General features: G+C 40.4%; 1 protein-coding gene across 1 annotated transcript; it reads right to left on the bottom strand.

The window, feature by feature from the left end:
• Nucleotides 1-753: 753 nt before the first annotated feature.
• eIF1 (eukaryotic translation initiation factor eIF1) lies at nucleotides 754-27,511 on the bottom strand. Its single transcript, XM_071666626.1, has 5 exons — nucleotides 27,387-27,511; nucleotides 19,136-19,384; nucleotides 5,584-5,647; nucleotides 1,831-1,972; nucleotides 754-1,540 (listed from the first exon to the last, which is right to left on the bottom strand). The coding sequence occupies exons 2-5, from the start codon at nucleotides 19,161-19,163 to the stop codon at nucleotides 1,442-1,444; spliced, it is 333 nt and encodes a 110-aa protein (XP_071522727.1). The 5' UTR covers nucleotides 19,164-19,384; nucleotides 27,387-27,511; the 3' UTR covers nucleotides 754-1,441.

Raw genomic sequence — 27,511 nt, 5'->3', positions numbered from 1 at the left:
GTGGGATGCAAAGGTTGTGGGAACACAAGGAATGCACGGAAGTCAATCTTTGGTAGGCAAAAGTTTAGAACGCCCTACAATAATGTATTGAATGCAAGGCAAGTGCTATACATAAGGATATATGGAGGGTTGAATGAGTTGGAAACGAAATGTTTAAGAACAATATGTGGTGCGAGATGGTTTGATTAAGTAATGATATGGTAAGATAGGATTGGGGGAATGGATTGAAAGCTTGAGGATGTGCTGAAAATTATTAAAACATATATAATGAATGATTGAGGATAGTTTGAGAGAGGACAGTGAAAAGAGGGACATGAAATAAGATGCAAGAATGGAATGAAAAAAGATTTCAAGTGCTTGGGGACTGAACGTGCAGGAGGTTGAAATGCGTGCACAACATAATGTGCTGTTAATGGTGAACCAAAGCAAATGAATCAGTCAGGGGTAACCATGGAAAGTCTGTAGTTTTTATGCATTGCAGAACAGCTAGAGAAAGAATGTGAGCGAATACATCATTTCTTTGCCTGTTCCTGCCTCCATCTCACAAACACAGAAAACTGAACCAATTTGAAATAAATATTCTAAAAAAGTTTATTTCTGAGGAGTGCCACCAGCTTATGAGTTTGCCAGTGACTTCCCATGACATTGTACCCACTACTAATTTTATTTTGCAATTTTCAAGCTGTTCACAGCAGATTAACAAATCTGTAATCAAACACTTGAGGTTCATGGAAGTAAGGTTAATAAAATCAATTTGGGATTTTCCACTTTTATTGAAAGGTTTTTATTTGGTTATACATCACTGACAAGCCATACTAGACACCAAACAAACATAAAACACTGACGTTAAAAACCAATTTGAGTGATTACTGTGTAGAAAAATAACAGCCTGAAAAATCAATACAGTCCTCGTGCTCGCTCTAACATAAACAATCATTCCCGGAAAACATCTATACAATCATCCAGATACATCCTAGTTCTGAAGCTGTCAAGTGAATTCTGTACAAGTGTACATGTCCTACTGGGAGGCAAGCATTTATGAAAACCTAGTGTAATATCTCATAATAACGATGTTATTGCTAGGAGGCGTGGCACTTGGATTATATCGTGATGTTGTGCTACGGCCACCCAGTTGGCCGCATCCCTCCCGCCACCGCCACTCCCACAATAATTGATATCTCAGTATTACTGAGCCTCCGTTAGTTCTCCTCCAGACTCCGAACCCTTAGCTTCGGCTGGGATCATAGAAATGATCTTAGCGTTGGAAGTATTCAAAATTATCAGTATCATCGACATGAAACCAAGTGGACACAGGGTATCACATGGTTATCAAGTTGTGGCAGCTGCAGTGGGGGAACTTCTGTCGTGTGGGACAAGTTGGGAAACTAGTGGCATGACCAGGGCACCGGACAGCGGGGCAGTTGAATGTATAGGTGGGGCATTAGAAGCCGTGCACCTTGATCTGGTCAGCCTTAACTAGCCCCACCTTGGTCAGGAATTGGCAAATATTTTCTCGCTGGTCACCCTGCAGCTGCAACACCTGTAAATACATCATTTATTATTTATATGTTTCATTTTAACAATAACCATTTACAGACCTAACCAGACAATCCAGTCCTAAAGTAATGAAAGGCAAACCTGGTTTTTAGATGATTTTCTGTGCATTTATTATCAAGTCAGCTGATCTATGAATCAAATGAAACAGAAGACATTACAGCATTCTCCTGCTATCCCATGAGCAATAATACATATATCTTTAGTTATGCAATAATCTGATGTACTTCAATTTGCATTAATCCTTAAAAACTTGGGTTCTATTCAAGTACTCACTTCTCCGTATTCTGAGTGTTCAACCACAGTGCCGTTGCATGCAAACTCCTTCTTGCAAGCACGGACAATTTTCTTTAAATCATAGCCAGAAGACAGACCCTGCACCGTAGTGAGTGTCTTCCGGCCATTGCGCTGCTGGATTCTGTTGGAAGGATACATTCAGGAAACTTGCTGTATTTGCATTTGTAAAAGTGAGATAAGCAGCTTACATTATGTATGTATGTTCAGTGGCTGTATGTCTATGTAATATGGCAGTTACATCTGTAGATTGGTATCCTTGTTTACATATGAAAATATTTAACTAATTTTCCCCTATCTGGTTCCCAGCTGAAACTTCTGGTCTATTTGAGGAATAGTTTCCAATGCCCATTCCCTCTGGGAACTTGTGTGTGTGTGTGTGCTGGGGGGGTTTAAGGCAAAAGAATCAACAAAACTGAACTCCAGTGCCACTTCCTAGCCTTTTTATCTAAGCCTCATCCTTAATAGATGACTGGCATAGGGCAACTCCAGTGCAGTCATTAAAATCTAATGTTCCTACTGGCTATTACTATCTATCTAATGTTTCAACCTACTTCTACTACCAAAATGCTCTAGCATAATGGTCCTACCTAATGAACTCTAGTGCCACTTCTTAGCCTTTATGCAGTAGGTCTCAAACCCTTTCTCAAAATACCTACTTTAGCCTATTCACTTCCAGTCATTCAACAATCCCTTGAGTAAGAAGTGAAAACGTGAAACAACAAAACAATGAATAATAGATTTAACTGCTTCTATGATACATCATACAATGTCATTAGGTACATTTATACAGTTTATTAAACCAAGTTCATATTTTTACTTCTTGATACCCATCATTTCATCAACTCTCTAACCTAACTACTGGGATGGATGGGACTGCATCAGAGAAGAGTCTTGCTATTGCATGGCTGGGTGTTTGAGAGACAGTCTCATGTCAACCTCGACATCCAGTCTGCTTCTGCTCTTCATTTTGATTTGGACAAGTGATGAAAACCAAGACTCACAAAGATAGGTGAAGGCAAATGGCAGAACACAAAAGGCTAACATACTGACTTTGGAATACGATTGATGCACAGCAAACCAGAACCGAGTTACTGATCTCTCCTGGAAGAGGTCATGTGCTGAAGAGACTGTGACATATATATAAAAAATATCTACATTCTCAAGGCTTTTCACACACACACACACACTTTAGCAACATTTTGCAACCCCAAAGTTGGGAACCCCTGCTTTAGTGCCTCACCCTAAACAGATCATTGGCAGAGGGCACCTCTAGTACAATGTTTTTAGAGGCTCCTACCAAATGCTCTTACCTATTATTCCTACCTATTACTTTAAATGCTCCTGCCTAATACATGCATTATTTGCCAAAACGCAGGGCTAGTGCATAGCGTTCACTACATGAAAATCTACTTACAAAGAATGAGATGTGAAGGTTAAGTGTTGTGTGTGACATGGAGAGATTGTATATCACGGACAAAATGCCAGCAAATAATGTGTGCAAAGCAGAAAGCAAAGACAGCTACCTAGGTCATAGAGGAGTGCAACTTAACAATTCTTAAAGCGCTGGCTCCCTATACAGCCGCCACCAATACTACCAATACCCAGGCGGTTAGTACCAGTAATGTACCTCCCTGGTCAGTGGCTTCCTACCAACTACCACTTCCTACTCCTAAAAAATATATATCCTTTCAGTATTATTAGCTTTATATCCTAAATTTATTAATTTTTTTCCAGGCACTGAAGGGATGAGAGGAAAGGCCATCTCAATGACATACTATATATTAATTACAACAACAAATCTGTCAAAGAAATCTTAATATTTTCAAGACTACCCTGATCAATTTTGTATGTATTACGTGGAGGTAAAGCATGAAACTTCAGGTCACCATAAGCTGGGAAATCAATAAAGAATGATTTCAGTCTTGAAATACATTCTCCTATCTAAATATCAATATATCTTGATGCCTGTTCCCACCTGGAACTCCCTCAAAGGGGTGGCCTCAACAATAGAGTCTCCTTACTTAATGAAGTCCAGTGCCGCTTCTTAGCCTTTAGTGCCTAACCCTGAACAGGCCACTGGCAGAGGGCAACTCTAGTGCAGTGTTTGCAGACTCCTAAATTCTCCTAACCAATCAAATCACACAAATATGAAGCAGTGTTAATGATACAAACTATTTCAATAAACTTAAGAGATAACTACAATGATACACTGAGTGTGGTATCTGATGTTTAAAAAAAAAAAGGTATACAGGTGTGCACAAACATACTGAATGCTGCATCCCTTAAAACTAGATGTTCATCACCATAATGTGTTGCAAGTAAGGGGAATTCCGCAAATTAAACAACACATTCCTTTGTTTTTAGTTGAAAAGAATTTTCAATATTAGAAAGGATCTCAAGATGCTTATCCTAGATTTGTGGCTCAAAATACCAAGACCTCATGTATCCTGACGTACATTCAAATCACCATTTATGTAATATTCTGAGTAAATCATACAAAATGAAAGGTTGTCTACAGCATTCAAATTATCCATACTATCTTATCAATCCCCTTTTCTGAAACATCTTTATCCACAGTAAAAAGATTCCATAAATTTAAGTCCAAGAAAACAACTGAGTGAGCTGAAAGGCTGGATGAATTTTATCCATCTTGTGTACAACAAATCAGTTATGTATTTCTTAAATAAAAGTCAACGCTTTTCTTCACATTATGACACTCTTTCCTTACCCTGTTTATTAAAAAGGATCACCTACCTTAATAACTGAGAAAAAGAAGTGCTACTCCTCTTATCAGCAGTTACTAGAGGCCATCGCACTTGAGACCTACTTACCCTACTTAAGCAGGTATGTCAGGTAAACCTTGTACATATCTGTGCAATAATTTTGGACTTCACAGATTATTGTTTCTATTACTTGCATTCTTTATATATTAATGGCATCTACTGGCAACACTTTTGTCTTCAAAACATACCAGTAAACAAAACCATTTCATGGTTTTCTATGAAAAATTATATCTTCCCAGACCACTCCAAGAACTCTCTCAAAGCTACCGAGTTCCCAGCAGTACTGAATTCTGACAGTCTGATTGGGGAAAGATTTCCTTAACTATCATAAACTTTTGTCCCATCTACATGGGGTGGATGTAGGAATGCATCTTTATAAAGAATTTGGATGGACCCATCCTCACAGGCTGACAAAAGGCAAGGATGCCTAACTCACTGGGGTGCATTAGCTGCCCTGCTCACTTTCTACGTATTAATTTATACCTCTGATGACCACAGATGTGCAAGTTGTGCTGTGTTGTGTGCGACAGGGAGAGACTGTATGTTTGTGGACAGACAGAATTGCCAGCAGTCCATGTGTGGGTGAGGCAGAAAGTAAAAACACCTACCTGGGTCAGAGAAGTGCAACTTTGCAACCACTGAAGTAATAGCACTGTGCAGTTAACACTAACCCTCCAGACACACCCATGCATGCAGTACTGGTAACATACCTACCTGTCAGTGGCTGCCTATCAACTACTACCTACCACGTTAACTTGTATTTGGGGGGGGAGTTACGTTTTTGATTCTCTAGTAATAATCCTGGTGACTCATAATATTCCTGGTCATTCCCCACACTCAGCATGTAGTAGATTACATTAACACAAAATAACATGTCAAACTTCACTATCCCTCTACGTAACAAAATTACAAAGTATATCACATTCATTCAAAATATGCCAAAACTAACCTTATATGCACAAGGCCATCCTGGACATCCTTGTCTGTCCCATGTGCTGCATCAGCAAAGGGGTCTGAAATAGTTTCAATTAGTATTAATACTACTTGATACACATTTACTATGTTTTCATGTTGGATGTAAGATCAAAACAATTAAAATTATACACTAATCATATAAATGTAAAGATTCTTTAACCATACTTCTATGATATGAATACACTGGGTGGAACAAGGGTATTTAGCACTTTGGTTCACTCAGAAATATCCAACTTATACCGTGAGTGTAGGTAGTCTTTGCTACTTAAAACACACAAAACCTGGCATTACCACTTGCATATACAGTCAAAAGCAGAACAACATCTGAACATGTTCTACTAAATAGCACTTTTGGTGACAAAAATATACAATATAAGCATTTATCTATACCTCTGATGTCTGTCCCACCTGGAATGCCCTAAATGTGACGACCATGACAACAGTCTCCATAACTTACTAATTCCAGTGCGCTTCTTGGCTTTTAGTAACTTAACAGGTCACCGGGAGAGGGTAACTTCAGTGCAGTGTTTGCAGAGTCTCCTAATGACTATAACTACCTAATGCTCCAGCCTAAATGTTTCTAATGCATCAATCTATTACTCCTACCATTTTGCCAAAGGGTAGGACAAGTACACAGTGCTCCTGTAGGAAAATCCTGTTATTCCATAACCCTCAGCTGATTATGCCATACGCATCACTGAATCTCTTAATTACTAATACTAAGAACTTTAATTTGTCCCCATGCAACTTTAAAGCCCATCCTGTCATTAACCAAATCATTGAGAGAATTAAAAAAAAAAAAAAAATCCAGCTACCCATGTCAACCCTTGCCATGTGACACTAGGTGGCTGCACTCCATTTTGATGTGGGGATTTAAATAATTATAGTCAGGTACTGGTACCGGATGAGGTGGACTGTCACAATAAAACATGTCATGCCACATGTACAGAAAAATTATGTCAAATAAAATCATATGATGATTGGGAATACCTGGTTTAAAAAGCGAGATATACATAAGTATACTTATGTAAGTAGGAGAGATGGCCAGAGAGCGTTATTGGATTACGTGTTAATTGACAGGCGCGCGAAAGAGAGACTTTTGGATGTTAATGTGCTGAGAGGTGCAACTGGAGGGATGTCTGATCATTATCTTGTGGAGGCTAAGGTGAAGATTTGTATGGGTTTTCAGAAAAGAAGAGTGAATGTTGGGGTAAAGAGGGTGGTGAGAGTAAGTGAGCTTGGGAAGGAGACTTGTGTGAGGAAGTACCAGGAGAGACTGAGTACAGAATGGAAGAAGGTGAGAACAATGGAAGTAAGGGGAGTGGGGGAGGAATGGGATGTATTTAGGGAATCAGTGATGGATTGCGCAAAAGATGCTTGTGGCATGAGAAGAGTGGGAGGTGGGTTGATTAGAAAGGGTAGTGAGTGGTGGGATGAAGAAGTAAGAGTATTAGTGAAAGAGAAGAGAGAGGCATTTGGACGATTTTTGCAGGGAAAAAATGAAATTGAGTGGGAGATGTATAAAAGAAAGAGACAGGAGGTCAAGAGAAAGGTGCAAGAGGTGAAAAAAGGGCAAATGAGAGTTGGGGTGAGAGAGTATCATTAAATTTTAGGGAGAATAAAAAGATGTTCTGGAAGGAGGTAAATAAAGTGCGTAAGACAAGGGAGCAAATGGGAACTTCAGTGAAGGGCGCAAATGGGGAGGTGATAACAAATAGTGGTGATGTGAGAAGGAGATGGAGTGAGTATTTTGAAGGTTTGTTGAATGTGTTTGATGATAGAGTGGCAGATATAGGGTGTTTTGGTCGAGGTGGTGTGCAAAGTGAGAGGGTTAGGGAAAATGATTTGGTAAACAGAGAAGAGGTAGTAAAGCTTTGCGGAAGATGAAAGCTGGCAAGGCAGCAGGTTTGGATGGTATTGCAGTGGAATTTATTAAAAAAGGGGGTGACTGTATTGTTGACTGGTTGGTAAGGTTATTTAATGTATGTATGACTCATGGTGAGGTGCCTGAGGATTGGCGGAATGCGTGCATAGTGCCATTGTACAAAGGCAAAGGGGATAAGAGTGAGTGCTCAAATTACAGAGGTATAAGTTTGTTGAGTATTCCTGGTAAATTATATGGGAGGATATTGATTGAGAGGGTGAAGGCATGTACAGAGCATCAGATTGGGGAAGAGCAGTGTGGTTTCAGAAGTGGTAGAGGATGTGTGGATCAGGTGTTTGCTTTGAAGAATGTATGTGAGAAATACTTAGAAAAGCAAATGGATTTGTATGTAGCATTTATGGATCTGGAGAAGGCATATGATAGAGATGATAGAGATGCTCTGTGGAAGGTATTAAGAATATATGGTGTGGGAGGCAAGTTGTTAGAAGCAGTGAAAAGTTTTTATCGAGGATGTAAGGCATGTGTATGTGCAGGAAGAGAGGAAAGTGATTGGTTCTCAGTGAATGTAGGTTTGCGGCAGGGGTGTGTGATGTCTCCATGGTTGTTTAATTTGTTTATGGATGGGGTTGTTAGGGAGGTGAATGCAAGAGTTTTGGAAAGAGGGGCAAGTATGAAGTCTGTTGGGGATGAGAGAGCTTGGGAAGTGAGTCAGTTGTTGTTCGCTGATGATACAGCGCTGGTGGCTGATTCATGTGAGAAACTACAGAAGCTGGTGACTGAGTTTGGTAAAGTGTGTGAAAGAAGAAAGTTAAGAGTAAATGTGAATAAGAGCAAGGTTATTAGGTACAGTAGGGTTGAGGGTCAAGTCAATTGGGAGGTGAGTGTGAATGGAGAAAAACTGGAGGAAGTGAAGTGTTTTAGATATCTGGGAGTGGATCTGGCAGCGGATGGAACCATGGAAGCGGAAGTGGATCATAGGGTGGGGGAGGGGGCGAAAATTCTGGGAGCCTTGAAGAATGTATGGAAGTCTAGAACATTATCTCGGAAAGCAAAAATGGGTATGTTTGAAGGAATAGTGGTTCCAACAATGTTGTATGGTTGCGAGGCGTGGGCTATGGATAGAGTTGTGCGCAGGAGGATGGATGTGCTGGAAATGAGATGTTTGAGGACAATGTGTGGTGTGAGGTGGTTTGATCGAGTAAGTAACGTAAGGGTAAGAGAGATGTGTGGAAATAAAAAGAGCGTGGTTGAGAGAGCAGAAGAGGGTGTTTTGAAATGGTTCGGACACATGGAGAGAATGAGTGAGGAAAGATTGACCAAGAGAATATGTGTCGGAGGTGGAGGGAACGAGGAGAAGAGGGAGACCAAATTGGAGGTGGAAAGATGGAGTGAAAAAGATTTTGTGTGATCGGGGCCTGAACATGCAGGAGGGTGAGAGGAGGGCAAGGAATAGAGTGAATTGGAGCGATGTGGTATACCGGGGTTGGCGTGCTGTCAGTGGATTGAATCAAGGCATGTGAAGCGTCTGGGGTAAGCCATGGAAAGCTGTGTAGGTATGTATATTTGCGTGTGTGGACGTATGTATATACATGTGTATGGGGGTGGGTTGGGCCATTTCTTTCATCTGTTTCCTTGCGCTACCTCGCAAACGCGGGAGACCGGCAAAAAAAAAAAAAAAAAAAAAAAAAAAATCATATGAACTATTAAAGTGTTATCTCACCTTTATATATATATATATATATATATATATATATTATCCCTGGGGATAGGGGATTAAGAATACTTCCCACGTATTCCCTGCGTGTCGTAGAAGGCGACTAAAAGGGGAGGGAGCGGGGGGCTGGAAATCCTCCCCTCTCGTTTTTTTTTTTTTTTAATTTTCCAAAAGAAGGAACAGAGGGGGCCAGGTGAGGATATTCCGAAAAAGGCCCAGTCCTCTGTTCTTAACGCTACCTCGCTAATGCGGGAAATGGCGAATAGTATGAAAAAGAATATATATATATATATATATATATATATATATATATGGGGTGTTCAGTGTTGTAAATGGAAATGGTGAAGAGCTTGTAGATTTATGTGCTGAAAAAGGACTGGTGATTGGGAATACCTGGTTTAAAAAGCAAGATATACATAAATATACATATGTAAGTAGGAGAGATGGCCAGAGAGCGTTATTGGATTACGTGTTAATTGACAGGCGTGCGAAAGAGAGACTTTTGGATGTAAATGTGCTGAGAGGTGCAACTGGAGGGATGTCTGATCATTATCTTGTGGAGGCTAAGGTGAAGAGGGTGGTGAGAGTAAGTGAGCTTGGGAAGGAGACTTGTGTGAGGAAGTACCAGGAGAGACTGATTACAGAATGGAAAAAGGTGAGAACAATGGAAGTAAGGGGAGTGGGGGAGGAATGGGATGTATTTAGGGAATCAGTGATGGATTGCGCAAAAGATGTTTGTGGCATGAGAAGCATGGGAGGTGGGTTGATTAGAAAGGGTAGTGAGTGGTGGGATGAAGAAGTAAGATTATTAGTGAAAGCGAAGAGTGAGGCATTTGGACGATTTTTGCAGGGAAAAAATGAAATTGAGTGGATGTATAAAAGAAAGAGACAGGAGGTCAAGAGAAAGGTGCAAGAGGTGAAAAAGAGGGCAAATGAGAGTTGGGGTGAGAGACTATCAGTAAATTTTCGGGAGAATAAAAAGATGTTCTGGAAGGAGGTAAATAAAGTGCGTAAGACAAGGGAGCAAATGGGAACTTCAGTGAAGGGTGAAAATGGGGAGGTGATAACAAGTAGTGGTGATATGAGAAGAAGATGGAGTGAGTATTTTGAAGGTCTGTTGAATGTGTCTGATGATAGAGTGGCAGATATTGGGTGTCTTGGTCGAGGTGGTGTGCAAAGTGAGAGGGTTGGGGAAAATGATTTGGTAAACAGAGAAGAGGTAGTAAAAGCTTTGCGGATGATGAAAGCCAGCAAGGCAGCAGGTTTGGATGGTATTGCAGTGGAATTTATTAAAAAAGGGGGTGACTGTATTGTTGACTGGTTGGTAAGGTTATTTAATGTATGTATGACTCATGGTGAGGTGCCTGAGGATTGGCGGAATGCGTGCATAGTGCCATTGTACAAAGGCAAAGGGGATAAGAGTGAGTGCTCAAATTACAGAGGTGTTTGTTGAGTATTCCTGGTAAATTATATGGGAGGGTATTGATTGAGAGGGTGAAGGCATGTACAGAGCATCAGATTGGGGAAGAGCAGTGTGGTTTCAGAAGTGGTAGAGGATGTGTGGATCAGGTGTTTGCTTTAAAGAATGTATGCGAGAAATACTTAGAAAAGCAAATGGATTTGTATGTAGCATTTATGGATCTGGAGAAGGCATATGATAAGAGTTGATGGAGACGCTCTGTGGAAGGTATTAAGAATATATGGTGTGGGTGGCAAGTTGTTAGAAGCAGTGAAAAGTTTTTATCGAGGATGTAAGGCATGTGTACATGTAGGAAGAGAGGAAAGTGATTGGTTCTCAGTGAATGTAGGTTTGCAGCAGGGGTGTGTGATGTCTCCATGGTTGTTTAATTTGTTTATAGATGGGGTTGTTACGGAGGTGAATGCAAGAGTTTTGGAAAGAGGGGCAAAAATGAAGTCTGTTGTGGATGAGAGAGCTTGGGAGGTGAGTCAGTTGTTGTTCACTGATGATACAGCGCTGGTGGCTGATTCATGTGAGAAACTGCAGAAGCTGGTGACTGAGTTTGGTAAAGTGTGTGAAAGAAGAAAGTTAAGAGTAAATGTGAATAAGAGCAAGGTTATTAGGTACAGTAGGGTTGAGGGTCAAGTCAATTGGGAGGTAAGTTTGAATGGAGAAAAACTGGAGGAAGTAAAGTGTTTTAGATATCTGGGAGTGGATCTGGCAGCGGATGGAACCATGGAAGAGGAAGTGAGTCATAGGGTGGGGGAGGGGGCGAAAATCCTGGGAGCCTTGAAGAATGTGTGGAAGTCAAGAACATTATCTCGGAAAGCAAAAATGGGTATGTTTGAAGGAATAGTGGTTCCAACAATGTTGTATGGTTGCGTGGTGTGGGCTATGGATAGAGTTGTGCGCAGGAGGGTGGATGTGCTGGAAATGAGATGTTTGAGGACAATGTGTGGTGTGAGGTGGTTGGATCGAGTAAGTAATGTAAGGGTAAGAGAGATGTGTGGAAATAAAAAGAGCATGGTTGAGAGAGCAGAAGAAGGTGTTTTGAAATGGTTTGGGCACATGGAGAGAATGAGTGAGGAAAGATTGACCAAGGGGATATATGTGTCGGAGGTGGAGGGAACGAGGAGAAGTGGGAGACCAAATTGGAGGTGGAAAGATGGAGTGAAAAAGATTTTGAGTGATCGTGGCCTGAACATGGAGGAGAGTGAAAGGTGTGCAAGGAATAGAGTTGGAACGATGTGGTATACCGGGGTCGACGTGCTGTCAATAGATTGAACCAGGGCGTGTGAAGCATCTGGGTTAAACCATGGAAAGTTCTGTGGGGCCTGGATGTGGAAAGGGTGCTGTGGTTTCAGTGCATTATACATGACAGCTAGAGACTGAGTGTGAACGAATGTGCCCTTTGTTGTCTTTTCCTAGTGCTACCTCGCCCACATGCGGGGGCAGGGGGTTGTTATTTCATGTGTGGCAGGGTGGTGATGGGAACGAATAAAGGCAGATAGTATGAATTTTGTACATGTGTATATATGTATATGTCTGTGTGTGTATATATATGTATACACTGAGATGTATAGGTATGTACATTTGCATGTATGTGGGTGGCTGGGTTGGGCCATTCTTTTGTCTTTCCTTGCGCTACCTCACTAACGCGGGAGACAGCGACAAAGCAAAATAAATAAATAAATATATAAGTCTGAATGGAGAAAAACTGGAGGATAATAAAATTATATCATTAAATTTCATGCTTCAAATCAAACTCCTAATTTCTTTACTTTATTTTCTCAACAATACATGGCCATTGTAGGACAAAATTGCTCATTTTAAACATAAATTACCTTCCCTGATCCTCACATTCCCCCTTTCTACTGACATATTTATAAGAGATTATTCTGCTGATACTGTTTACTGGAACAAGTTGGTCAAGCAGCATAAAGCTAATTCACTTTCTTCTGGTGCTATCAATACTGCAAGGACATATTAAATTCAAATATAGGTAAATTACAGCAGGCAAGGAGATGAACATTAATTTCACCTGTACGATGAGCATGAAGCATTAACTTAAATTTAAGTCAAGCAAGGTAACTCTAACCCAATGACATTTTGAAACATAAGGAAGGTGTTGGGTTAAAACAGGCACTTCAATCAATCTAACCAAACCCTACATTATAACCAAAAGGTGGACAACAGTTAAATAATACTGAATGAGAAGCCTATAACGTGTTAAAACCGAATCATAATGACAGCATAAAACCTGATCCATCTATGCTGACATTTGACATATATTGACAACAATCCAGTAATCATCATATACAAAACAGCTACTTGACTCAAGTTACCAGCCATACAACCATGGTTTACTTGACTGGAACCCAGCCACCGGCTATTTTACTGAGGGCAGGGTTGATTCTACCAATTTTTAGTAATCATATATGCACAGCAACAGGGGTGACATACCAGCATCATTCTATACACTATTATTTCTTCATTACTTTTCTATAGAGAATTGAATATTTGTATTTTTGCAGGGTATGCATTTGTATAAAATAAACGTATATTTCTGAGGTATATCATGCAGATCTTAATCTGGTAGTGTACATTACAGAACTAAAGGGAAGTCTCATACACAACCCTCAATTTCCTATGAACCTTGCCAACTGCTAAACTGCCAACCATGGGGTCTTCCAGCAACACGACCCCTGCAGTTGCCTATAAGGGTCCTCTGGACGATAAAGGAGTAATGGGAGCCTTGACAGTGCAAACAAGAATAATGAACTACAGACTGCTATACATGCAAAGCATCAAAGAGATAAACAATCAACTCCTGAAATTATGGTGCTATTTCACTGAAGTGGTAAACAGAGATAAAGTGAAAAAATAAACAGGCACTTTTTGTTTGTTGATAAATATTAATTTCTTTTTACCAAACAATATGATGTGTATCTGACTGGTCACATCTTGTGGCACCTAACGTGATGTGATGAGTGGGAACAAGTATCCAAATATGGATGGAAGCAGCAGTATTATGTTAATTTAGAATTTTTTTCTGATAAGGAGTGATTTTTCAGTAGAAGGAATGTTTTCACCAGTTTCTCATCGATGCAGGAAAACTGTATAACTGACAGTAAGATACTAAAAAGTAATAGCTGTTTGCTGTACAAAACACTGGCCACAAGAGGGATGCTAGCTCTCAGCTAACATACAACCAGTACTTTGCTGGGATTCTGTACACCTTTGATTGATTTGTAAGATAATTTGCACAAAAAAAAAGGTAATAGCTGTTTGCTGTACAAAACACTGCGCTGGCCAAAAGAGGGTTGCCAGCTTTCAGCTAACATCAAACTAGCACTTTCCTGGGATTCTATACACCTTGGACTGATTTGTAATATTTGCAAAAAAGAAGAAAAAAATGAATAAAGAACTAGGTGTACGTCTGCTGTCAACCAATTGCAGGAAAGTAACTCGCAAAGGACCTCAAGCAAAGTTCAAAGCCTGGGATATTCCAGCCTTCCTGATTCAACTAGTTTATGGATTAATGAAAGTGGTCCTAATCAATTCCTTACACTCTGTATAATAGTCAACTTTAAAATTTCCCTCTACTTCAATACCCTGCCCATGCTGTGGAGTCCTGACCTTGTGGGATTAGAAGAGGCTTCAGATAAAAACCCATACTATACCAATTATACAGGGTGTAAGGAATCCACTAGCACCAATGTCATCAAAATATATCAACTAAAAGGTATCCTTTTTCTAATGAGATACCAGCTGCTGACTGCATGTATTTAAATGAAAGATGATCAGCAGTAACTTATCAACTTGGCTCCACATCAGAACTGCTCTAGGAAATGGTGCTTTGCAAGATTTTGTGGTTGACAAAACCCCAAAATGTACACGAATAACACTGTATACCATCAACACTGCCATGGTAGTTTCAAATAAGCTGGTGGAACAATGTTTGAACACAAGAAAAGATTCACAGCCAATCAAATAAAAAACTATTTTGCCTCAGTGCTCTCAGCAAATAAGAATACAATTGAATAAAAAACTATCTTGCCTCGGTGCTCTCAGCAAATCAATCTCCTAAACAATGATAAGGATACAGTAAAAAAAAAAAAAAAAAAATATATAAAAAAATCATAAATCTTAGAAACAAGTGCCAAGGGTCTTAAGAAATGAAATACTTATTGTTTGAGTATATTGGTAAGATAGGTGACACACTAAGAACACCTGTGATAACACGTCACCTCATTCTTCGTCATGTTCTGACAAACAAGGAGAAAGCCATCTTGTTCCAGAAACAAGGAGAGAGCCATCTTGTTCCAGAAGTCCCTACTGCTTAAGATGATCATGTGCTTTCATCAAGACATTTGTTCAAACATTATTATACATATTAGTTTATAAAATCCTGATCTTGGCCTATCCTTACAATCATTATAATCAGTCAAAGAGATAATACATTATTTCAAATCTTGTTCTAATACTTATTCTACTTCATTAAACATAAAAATTAATTTCTATTATGGCACAAAAATACAACATATGTACCATTAGTTCTATGGGAAAACTGGTTTCACTGTACACAGTTTCACTCGAGTTGCACTTTTCAAGAACTTATCAATGACATTAAGATAGAACCTGCTGTACAGTTATATCATATGGCAACTTCAATCTAGAGGGAACGTTGGCATTGTGATCACAAAAGATATCTGTGAAGGTCTGCTCTAGCTTACTTTTCACACTGAAATATATTAAATAAAGTACTTAAGAGTACATCAAGGAATGTTGGTTATTCATGTGAAAGTACTCTAAACAAAAATCAACAGAACTTATGAGAACATCTTGCGTTTTGGTGATCAATTTTAATCATGATTGCAGAAATAATCATGGAACGTTGTTTAGTATCAAAGAAAATAAAGTAAGATAAGGTTCATATAAATTGGAAAACATGAGATCTCAATGTAGAGCAGTGACTGGGGACATGCTGACATACTGTCATTGTTTATTATTCATGTGCCAATTTTACTCAATGCCACTGCATATTAAATAAGGCAATGAAGATTATGCTTTTTTTTTTTTTTTTTCCTGTCTCCCGCGTTTGCGAGGTAGCACAAGGAAACAGACGAAAGAAATGGCCCAACCCACCCCCATACACATGTATATACATACGTCCACACACGCAAATATACATACCTACACAGCTTTCCATGGTTTACCCCAGACGCTTCACATGCCCTGATTCAATCCACTGACAGCACATCAACCCCGGTATACCACATCGCTCCAATTCACTCTATTCCTTGCCCTCCTTTCACCCTCCTGCATGTTCAGGCCCCGATCACTCAAAATCTTTTTCACTCCATCTTTCCACCTCCAATTTGGTCTCCCACTTCTCCTCGTTCCCTCCACCTCTGACACATATATACTCTTGGTCAATCTTTCCTCACTCTTTCTCTCCATGTGACCAAACCATTCCAAAACACCCTCTTCTGCTCTCTCAACCACACTCTTTCTATTACCACACATCTCTCTTACCCTATTATTACTTACTCGATCAAACCACCTCACACCACATATTGTCCTCAAACATCTCATTTCCAGCACATTCACCCTCCTCCGCACAACTCTATCCATAGCCCAGGCCTCGCAACCATACAGCATTGTTGGAACCGCTATTCCTTCACACATACCCATTTTTGCTTTCTGAGATAATGTTCTCAACTTCCACAAATTCTTCAAGGCTCCCAGAATTTTCGCCCCACCCTGCGATTCACTCCCGCTTCCATGGTTCCATCCGCTGCCAAATCCACCCCCAGATATCTAAAACACTTCACTTCCTCCAGTTTTTCTCCATTCAAACTTACCTCCCAATTCACTTGACCCTCAACCCTACTGTACCTAATAACCTTGCTCTTATTCACATTTACTCTCAACTTTCTTCTTTCACACACTTTACCAAACTCAGTCACTGAACGATTCTGAACTTAACTTCTCTCGCAAATAACTACTCTTCGTGATTTCCTTCACCCAAAACCCGGTTTCCACTCTCGAGTCCTCCATTATCATTGGATAATCTTAACACAGTAGATGGCAAGTAAAAACATTTGTATCTCTTATCTACAACATTTAAAGGTATTTCCAGACTGCCAGCTTGAGGTTACACCATAAGAAAATTCGCTTTTGGCAAGGCTTATCACTGGTAGCAAATTCTCATCAAAGAACTCCGCAAAGGAGTTTCTATGAAAATGAGCAGCCTTGGGCTGCAGGGTCCTTTAAACATTAGTCCTGGATAACACAAGGATTCTTTCAAAGAAATTGGTTTTGGGGGTAATACTAATAATACTAATGATAATATTCATAATTGAGTTTTGGTAAACTTTGGCTGCGAGAGGAAGTTCGGTAAAGCTAACATGGACCCTGACAATTTCTGCAAATGTTTCAGTTAACCACATGTCTTCCTTAGGAAAAATTTCTATTGGCAAATGCAAGTTTGATCTACATACACCCTATATGGAATAAACATTGCCTTGGCAGTTTTTGTGCGGAATTTTCCTTTTACACATAAAGACTACAGTTATTATCTTGTTAATGGTAGAGTCTTGAGGGTGAGGGAAAATGTGAAGATAATTTATAACATTAAATATCAATACACAGAAAAACAAACAGCCACAGATATTAGTTCTATTATTACAGAAATTTCATCTGCGTCCTACCCTTTTAAAAACTATACCAAAAATCATTTTGGTCTGAAGGTATACAATATTTCAAAAACTCTAAAAGATGTGCAGAAACCTGATTTTATGTAGGTCAGGGTGTGATTACCCTTTCAAAAATCAAAAATACTTTTTTAGGATTGGTTTGGTCAAAATTGTTGACCCAATGGGTTTAGATGTCTTCTGAATGATTCTGAACTTCACTTCCCAAAAACCACTACTCTTTGTGACTTCCTTCACCCAAAAACCCCCATTCCCACTCCAAATCTTCTATCATCTTTCGATAAAAGGGGCATATATATAAAAAGGTAGTGATCCGCTATAGAAATGAAAGTCGTAATTATGCAAAACATCAAAAACCATCAGAAAACATGTCTACTCCCAAACACATGAATACTGAAAACAGTAATTTTACTATGGGACAGATATCGCAGCCATCATTTCCATCCTTATATATTTATAAACGCCTGATATTACCCAATACATACGCAAATCTTGGATTCAAACCTTAAGCAGGATGGCAACATTCAGTGGAACACAATTAAAAAATATGGCATTTCTAGATCTAAGACAAATTTTCTTTTTTGTAGTGTTTTACATAGACTTACAGACCAAATAAAGCCCTTTAGAATCCAAACAAGCACCAGCTTGTTTTAGGTTAGCAGTTACAGTGAAGACAAGAATATGAACTTAGGACTGTATTTTATTAATTTTGTAGTCAATATATCTTGACAAACATTAACTAAGTGTTTATTACATTCTCACTTGTTTTTACCCCATTTTCCTCAATTCTAAATCTAACTAATATTAGAACTTTACATTAATGGAGAAAAAGCTACACCTACAATCCCACATTTTAAATAAACTCATGAAAGAGAAAGGACTCTATCAGTAAAACTTTCATCAAAACCTTTAAAGTGTTACTGCATAAGTGAAAAAATTCCTTTCCCTGAGCTGCTTCATAACAGACTCATCAGTGCTAATTAAAATAAAATGCATCATCAGCTGCCTAAAGAAGATACTTTTTGAGCTTCAGTAATTTGACACAACTAATAGTAACAGCGTAAATTAACAGAAGTTGAGAGGATTCATTCGACTCCAATGTAAGAGCCTTATCCTTTAAACATTCCCCCCCAAAAATGAATCATTCAATTTTAGCACATTCAGTCAAGAAAAATAACGTAATTTGGTTGAATAATTCTATTCACTGTAGTTTACCCCTACATTTTCCCCAATGAAAATCCTAGTTTAATTGGGTACGTGACATGTATTTTTACCATGCAGTTCAAAATCCTTATCTTATATCCTACAAAGGCAAATGGATGCCAGGGATTGTGACGTTCAATCAACTAATCTACGAAACCTAACGATACCAAATTAAGCACCATCTTGAGATCGAGTTCCGGGCCCTGAAACTACATGAGTATTTCACCACCTCAGTTATCCGATAATTCTAATAATCAAGCTAAAGAAGCAATACAAGGGCTCGAAATGTGGTCATTCCCCTGATAACAAAAGACCCAAGGAAATATTCTATCTAATTTCCACCATACAAACCATATAATTACGCCAATATGTAAGATAATCTTAACAAACAACATCAATGTAGACTTAATGGACAAGGAAGACGCTGCTAGATGATTTTCAGATGAACCTGCAAACAAGGACAAAAGAATGACAACCAATTCTATCTTGTCACTGAAGCCCAGCTGATGCGTTTGTCTAATTTTCACAGGGATAGCGGCCACTTACCGAAAGTATTAAGGTTTTGGATTGACATGCGACTTCTAGTGAAGCACAAACGGGTAAAATCAGATGGCTTCCCACGGAGGAGAGACAGATGACACGGGATGAAACTTGGCTGTGGGAGGTTCAAGTAAAACAATGGCGGACAGACAACTTTCACCAACGCCCGGATGTTACTTCACGAGCCTACCGCCGTGTTTTTCTGGCGCCACTGTCGCTAGCAATATCATCACCCGGCAGATTTAAATTGAAGCCCTGAAAATAGATAGATACATATATACAAATAAAGAAATAAGAATAAAGATAAACTTAAAAGTAGTAGACCAGAATATACACTATGTAGCGAATTGTAATGGTGTATAATACCAATACATAGTCTGGAATAAAGATGTCAAATATGAAAAGCATCATGGCAAATAACACACACATCATATTCTTAAAATAAAGCTTTTCATAGAATAGCTTCGTCGTTAATTCCCCGAAACGCAGTGCTTCATAAACATTCTGTAGACTTGATTATTTTTGTCGCTAAACAAAAGCTATATAACCCAATTACAGACTAGGTAAAATCAATCTGATCTCGACCTTGACATAATTATGTTCTGGGTTATCGGCGTGAACATATTTCGCACACATGAATTCATCTATAGAGAAACATGAATATCTTGATAGCGAAGAACATATCGCTCATCATGCGTTCTCACACAGTTTCACGCAGAAAACGAAAGTCATCTCATGGACAGTCGACAAAGAAATGGCGCAAATTAGTCCAGTGCGCCTTTCGAAAGTGTCAAGGCTGCTTTTAAGAGGGGAATAAGGTTAATTTGGTTTTAAGATGATATCCTCTAACGGGGGAGCTTGAAGTAGTAAGAGATAAGGAACTATCTTGAAGTGCCATGGCAGCAGAGAGAGAGAGAGAGAGAGAGAGAGAGAGAGAGAGAGAGAGAGAGAGAGAGAGAGAGAGAGAGAGAGAGAGAGAGAAGTGGGATGCATAGATATAAAATTGATGAAGCGGGGAAATGGGGTACCGTGGGGGAGAGATGTGGTAGAATGGTGGAGAATGGGGTTTTGGTAGAGTGGAGAGGTGCGGAAGTGTGGCAATGGGGTTGTGTGGTGGGAGGGGGGATGGTGGTAGAGTGCGCGGTAAACACAGTATAAAGTCTAGCTCAGTGAGTACTCGGTTTATGTGCTATTAACCCAATAAACCAAGGACAATAGCGTATACTAACCTTTGTACTTCCAATGAATTGTTGTTTACGCATTCACATCGACGGAATATACGCGAATATATACATATATATATATATATATATATATATATATATATATATATATATATATATATATATATATATATTTATATTTTTTTTTTTTTGCCGTTGTCTCCCGCGTTTGCGAGGTAGCGCAAGGAAACAGACGAAAGAAATAGCCCAACCCACCCCCATACACATGTATATAAATACGTCCACACACGCAACTATACATACCTACACAGCTTTCCATGGTTCACCCCAGACACTTCACATGCCCTGATTCAATCCACTGACAGCACGTCAACCCCGGTATACCACATCGATCCAATTCACTCTATTCCTTGCCCTCCTTTCACCTTCCTGCATGTTCAGGCCCCGATCACACAAAATCTTTTTCACTCCATCTTTCCACCTCCAATTTGGTCTCCCACTTCTCCTCGTTCCCTCCACCTCCGACACATATATCCTCTTGGTCAATCTTTCCTCACTCATTCTCTCCATGTGCCCAAACCATTTCAAAACACCCTCTTCAGCTCTCTCAACCGCGCTCTTTTTATTTCCACACATCTCTCTTACCCTTACGTTACTTACTCGATCAAACCACCTCACACCACACATTGTCCTCAAACATCTCATTTCCAGCACATCCATCCTCCTGCGCACAACTCCATCCATAGCCCACGCCTCGCAACCATACAACATTGTTTGAACCACTATTCCTTCAAACATACCCATTTTTGCTTTCCGAGATAATGTTCTCGACTTCCACACATTCTTCAAGGCTCCCAGGATTTTCGCCCCCTCCCCCACCCTATGATCTACTTCCGCTTCCATGGTTCCATCCGCTGCCAGATCCACTCCCAGATATCTAAAACACTTTACTTCCTCCAGTTTTTCTCCATTCAAACTTACCTCCCAATTGACTTGACCCTCAACCCTACTGTACCTAATTACCTTGCTCTTATTCACATTTACTCTTAACTTTCTTCTTTCACACACTTTACCAAACTCAGTCACCAGCTTCTGCAGTTTCTCACATGAATCAGCCACCAGCGCTGTATCATCAGCGAACAACAACTGACTCACTTCCCAAGCTCTCTCATCCCCAACAGACTTCATACTTGCCCCTCTTTCCAAAACTCTTGCACTTACCTCCCTAACAACCCCATCCATAAACAAATTAAACAACCATGAAGACATCACACACCCCTGCCGCAAACCTACATTCACTGAGAACCAATCACTTTCCTCTCTTACTACACGTACACATGCCTTACATCCTCGATAAAAACTTTTCACTGCTTCTAACAACTTGCCTCCCACACCATATATTCTTAATACCTTCCACAGAGCATCTCTATCAACTCTATCATATGCCTTCTCCAGATCCATAAATGCTACATACAAATCCATTTGCTTTTCTAAGTATTTCTCACATACATTCTTCAAAGCAAACACCTGATCCACACATCCTCTACCACTTCTGAAACCACACTGCTCTTCCCCAGTCTGATGCTCTGTACATGCCTTCACCCTCTCAATTAATATCCTCCCATATAATTTACCAGGAATACTCAACAAACTTATACCTCTGTAATTTGAGCACTCACTCTTATCCCCTTTGCCTTTGTATAATGGCACTATGCACGCATTCCGCCAATCCTCAGGCACCTCACCATGAGTCATACATACATATATACATACATACATACATATATATATATATATATATATATATATATATATATATATATATATATATATATATATATATATATATATATATATATATATATGAAGATCACAACTGAGAGCGTGATCAAGTATATTCCTTTATGTCCAGAGGGAAATATATATTGTATTGCCTGAACAAACAAGACGAACAAACCGTACTTTTAATGTGCCGGGAAACTGTTTTTCTTTTTTTTCCGGAAGAAACTCTCTAAAAGCCGACAACATGGCGAGTACAATATATAGGTCACGGCGGAACGACTTATCACCGTATGAACAGAACTTTTCTTAGATCCTGCAGGAGGGAGTTGTAAACCAGGAATTCTAAACTGTTTCAACTTGGAATCGCAACCGATCACCAGTGGATTCTTTCTAAACAAGCTCTGTATTTCATAACCCCTACAGCATGACGGTACGGTCCTTTATATCATGACGGTACGGTCCTTTATATCATGACGGTACGGTCCTTTATATCATGACGGTGCAATTCTGTATATCATGACGGTACGATCCTTTATATCATGACGGTACAATTCTGTATATCATGACGGTACGATCCTTTATATCATGACGGTACAATTCTTTATATCATGACGGTACGACCTTTATATCATGACGGTACGATCCTTTATATCATGACGGTACGACCTTTATATCATGACGGTACGACTTTTATATCATGACGGTACGATCCTTTATATCATGACGGTACGATCCTTTATATCATGACGGTACGACCTTTATATCATGACGGTACGATCCTTTATATCATGACGGTACGATCCTTTATATCATGACGGTACGATCCTTTATATCATGACGGAACGAACCTTTATATCATGACGGTACGATCCTTTATATCATGACGGAACGAACCTTTATATCATGACGGTACGATCCTTTACATCATGACGGTACGATCCTTTATATCATGACGGAACGAACCTTTATATCATGACGGTACGATCCTTTACATCATGACGGTACGATCCTTTATATCATGACGGTACGATCCTTTACATCATGACGGTACGATCCTTTATATCATGACGGAACGAACCTTTATATCATGACGGTACGATCCTTTATATCATGACGGAACGAACCTTTATATCATGACGGTACGATCCTTTACATCATGACGGTACGATCCTTTATATCATGACGGTACGATCCTTTACATCATGACGGTACGATCCTTTATATCATGACGGAACGAACCTTTATATCATGACGGTACGATCCTTTATATCATGACGGAACGAACCTTTATATCATGACGGTACGATCCTTTACATCATGACGGTACGATCCTTTATATCATGGCGGTACGATCCTTTATATCATGGCGGTACGACCTTTAAGTACAACGAACGATATAACCCTGCCCTTGGGCATTGTGGGGTCGTCTTCGTACCTATGGGTTGGTAAGTTAAGGGTTAGGTCGTAGGCTTATAGACCTCCATACCCAAGTGTCTTACCCTCGTATTTCCGCATTGTTACGTTAAGGGTCGGGTCTAAGGGTAGGCTATTTTATACCCAAGGGTCGAGAGGCGTACCCAGGGATCATTACGTTAAGGGTCGGGCCTAAGGCTAGGCCTTCATACCCGCCAAAGGGTGGTAACCTCGTGCTCAAAGGGTTCAGTTGAAGGTGCTGGCATAAAGTGAAGGAAGCGGAAGCCACAGCCTATCCCCGCCCTTGAACGCAACAGGAATCTCTAACGCTCTGAGCTTTCTCACCCGCTCGAAGTGGATGATATCCACTCGCTCTCCAGACATGGGTGGAAGTCATCCACCCAGCCAGCTTGTGTGCTACGGGCTGAGCTGGGTGGAGTCCACAGCGTTCCATGAACCGGTCTCCGCTCACACTTGGGTCAAGTGGGGCTGGAGTTGTCTGGTGTGTGTAGGCACCGCCCGGGGCGCCGTTCGGACACGGGACTCAAGATACCAGTTCAGCAGGCTTACCGTCCCCGTTATACTTTAACTGTTAGATTTCGTGCTGTAGCGCCACACATACCTGACCGTTCTGTGCTACACCATGGCATACGTGGCAGTCGTTGGAAACCACGGGGAGGTCTGTGGGGCCTGGTTGTAGACAAGGTACCGTGGTTTCCATGCATTATACACGACAGGTAGAGAGGCCATTTCTTAGTCTGTTCTTTGTGCCACCTCATTCACTCACATCCACACTCTAGCTGTCATGTGTATTGCACTAGGACCAAAGCCTCCCTGTCCACAAACAAGCTCCACAATCCTCTTTGTGGTTCCTCCCGACAGCTTTATATGCCTAGGTTCTGCCGATTGAGAGTGCATCGTCCCCTGTATACCACATCGTTCCAATTCGCTCTATCCTTTGCACCTCACCTTCCTGTATGTTCCTAATCCTATCCCTGCTACTGAACCAAGCGCAGCTTTGAAGCTACAAGAGGCCCTGGATGAAGGATCCTATAGTTGTAATTGCTCGTGAAGGCGTTTGTGGGGGTATAATAATAATACCTGGGGAGTAGCGGGGCCCGCCAGTGGAAGGGACGACCCCACACCCCTCCCCAGTGGTGATAGAGAGAGGACCCCAATGTACCCAACCCCTGGAGGATAGGGGGCCCTCCTCCCCTCCCCCGGGGGGCGGGAGCAGCACCTCAACACCCCCCCACTGGCCGGTAGGCCGGCCACTGTCAACCTCGGTAACACAGACACCTCAGCGTTGTGTATCATTATTGGATTTATGAACATATTGCACCGTCTACACCAGCTACTGTGGCTGGCTCTGGTGATGGCCTCACCCACCACAGCAGCTGCTGTGGATGAATAAGGCGCTGTATGTCTGGGATAGCTTTGTTATAGCAAGGCGATCATAGCGGTGTTTGAATTTCCAGTTCTAGGCATTATTCTAAAGTTACCTTTTTTTTTTTTCATACGGCCAAGTGGCAATGTATAAAGACCAGTGCGGGAGTAGTATATTCTGGGTCTTTTATTTAGTCAAAAATCATATTGTCGAGCTCATGGGTCGTACCTACCATTCTCAAAGGTCGTAACGACGCCCTTAATGATTAAACTGCAGTGTAGATAATATGCTCAGGTGCAAACACTTCTTGGCACCTTCTGATGACTCGGAAAACATCTACTGTCTGGGGGGAATAGACTACAATAACAAGTCACTAGCCTAAGATAGACTTGATGTGAACACTTGCATCTTTTTCTTTTCTTTACAGCTTCCAAGAATAAAAATTCTTAATTAACTGGTTTCCCTATTTACGTATACGTATCATTCTGTCAGAGACATTGCACTTACAAATTACTAGTGATGTTATGTACTTGGATTACATATTGTTAATGGTATATATATGCCTTAGGAGATTCTCAGTAAAGCTCTTCTTACAGCAAGAGGTCACATATAGTGAACAAGCGGGAGGGGATATATAACCCTTGCGTTGACCACGATTCTGATCTCATAATCTACTTCGCGGGGTTTTCCCCTGCGTTGTATGTGTAACACCTCTTATCGTGCCACACCTCTTGCTCTTATCTGGAGAAGTCACCACAATGATATAGATAATAATATGAAACTCACTTCAGCGAGAGATATATTTCCAGATAAAACCACTCGCGGCAAGCCTATGCGGTTTTTTTTTTTTTTTTTTTTTACAAGTCCATGTGGGACCGAGCACGGTCATACGACCCTTACGAATATTAATGGCCTGGGGATCGATCTAACCCTTAATGGTCAGGTAGGAGGACACACCATTACACCCAGGGGTCGTACCGTCGCGCTCTAGGGCTATAGGAACAGTTTTATTTCTACGGGAAAAATCACAGTACAGGTCACAAAGGTTTCAGTGCTATAACACATGTCTGTTTGGTAGAATTAATAGTTTAAAGAAGCAAAACAAAAGTGTACAGAGCCCCTTCGCCTTCGAGGAGCGTTTAGTTTTATATGGAAGCATGAGCGTCACCAGAAGGGAAAACCCTTGAGCAAGTTGTTGCTAATGTCTTTCGGGGCAAGCTGAGTTGAGTTGCTCAAGGGTTTTTTTACACACTGATGACGTTCGTACTTATTATAATAACTAAACGCTCCCTCACCGTTGACGGGGTCTGAGCAATCATATTTTGCGTCTTTTTCTTTTCTTTAATTGTATGTAATTCAACTGGAACGAAGAAAAATACGTACACATGAAGGTAAACAAGTTGAACAAGAAAGTTTAGATACAAGCCCTCCAGGAACTATATTTTTGCACATAAAGTATTTTTAGGGAACCAATGATTCTGTGTGAACTGTTTTGGATTGTTAAATGCACATGTACATGAAGGCTATGCCTGCATACGCCTATATATATGTTTGCGTCTTTGCTTATTTGTGAAGCTTTATATAAGTGTATGACTGTGTGAGCTCGGCCAGAGGCGGGTGTCATCACCAAGTTCAGTGCCAGAGTGAGCTGAGGCCCAACTAACTGGGACCACAGAACCATTGGAAGGGCAAGATCAAGGGCGGGAACCGTACTAATCAAAAGATCTGTTGCGACAACGACTTCCACTGGATAGAATTTTCAAGAAAACTGCAACAACTGTCCAGAAAACTGCAATAACTGTCCTTCATTAATCTACATCAGATTAGTGCACATAAAATAAAGCCAGAAAAGTACATCATTACCATTTAATAAACAATTCTAGCTAGATAATACCAAGACAAGAGAGAGAGAGAGAGAGAGAGAGAGAGAGAGAGAGAGAGAGAGAGAGAGAGAGAGAGAGAGAGAGAGAGAGAGAGAGAGAGAGAGAGAGAGAAGCTACACTTCCGTATGTTTAATTCACGATCCAGTTCAACTACAGTCAAGAATAAAGACACCATTAACACATGTAAATGCTAAGGTTACCTTTCGCCAAAGGAAATGTTCCATGACGCACATTGATCAGGCTCGGCGAAATACTTTGAGATGGAGGGGAAGTGTGAGGTGTTGAATTCACATGTTTTATTACTCGTTGTACCTGTTTCGCTTGTGACTAAATATGGGTAATGTTTACGGCGTATGACTGAGATACGACACTTGAAAATTGATTCAACTAAGCATTTCTAGTCTGTCGGTTATGTATATCCACCAACTTGCAGTTTACTTCAAATGGTGACATCGTAAAAGGACATTGTAAGCATGAATACCCTCCAAAGAGTACAACGGTAAGATCCTGAGTATGATGGCGTGACCTTTGGCCTTTCCAACACTCAGTGACTTTCTAGTCAAGTTTTGTTCTACTTACTATACTTCATATCTTGAGGAAATACTCACGTTGTAAATAACTGCTGATGCAATTATTTAAGGAATGAATTATCTAGATGAGAGTGGCGAGCTGGCGCTTAGCTCGGCACGAGCACGTCACGTGTACCACCCTAGCCTGGCGGGGTCTTCTGTCT

Source organism: Panulirus ornatus, chromosome 11 (genome assembly GCF_036320965.1).
Source record: "Panulirus ornatus isolate Po-2019 chromosome 11, ASM3632096v1, whole genome shotgun sequence".
Lineage (NCBI taxonomy): Eukaryota > Metazoa > Arthropoda > Malacostraca > Decapoda > Palinuridae > Panulirus > Panulirus ornatus.
This window is presented reverse-complemented; position numbering and strand designations above follow the sequence as displayed.

What these genes read in the sequence shown, in the direction of transcription:
- eIF1 (XM_071666626.1), bottom strand. Translation starts at nt 19,163, where the DNA reads ATGTCAATCCAAAACCTTAATACTTTCG. An exon ending in CCAAAACCTTAATACTTTCG is followed by an intron (nt 5,648 to 19,135) that starts GTAAGTGGCCGC and finishes AAACTATTTCAG; the next exon opens with ACCCCTTTGCTGATGCAGCA. An exon ending in GATGGCCTTGTGCATATAAG is followed by an intron (nt 1,973 to 5,583) that starts GTTAGTTTTGGC and finishes TCCTTCCAACAG; the next exon opens with AATCCAGCAGCGCAATGGCC.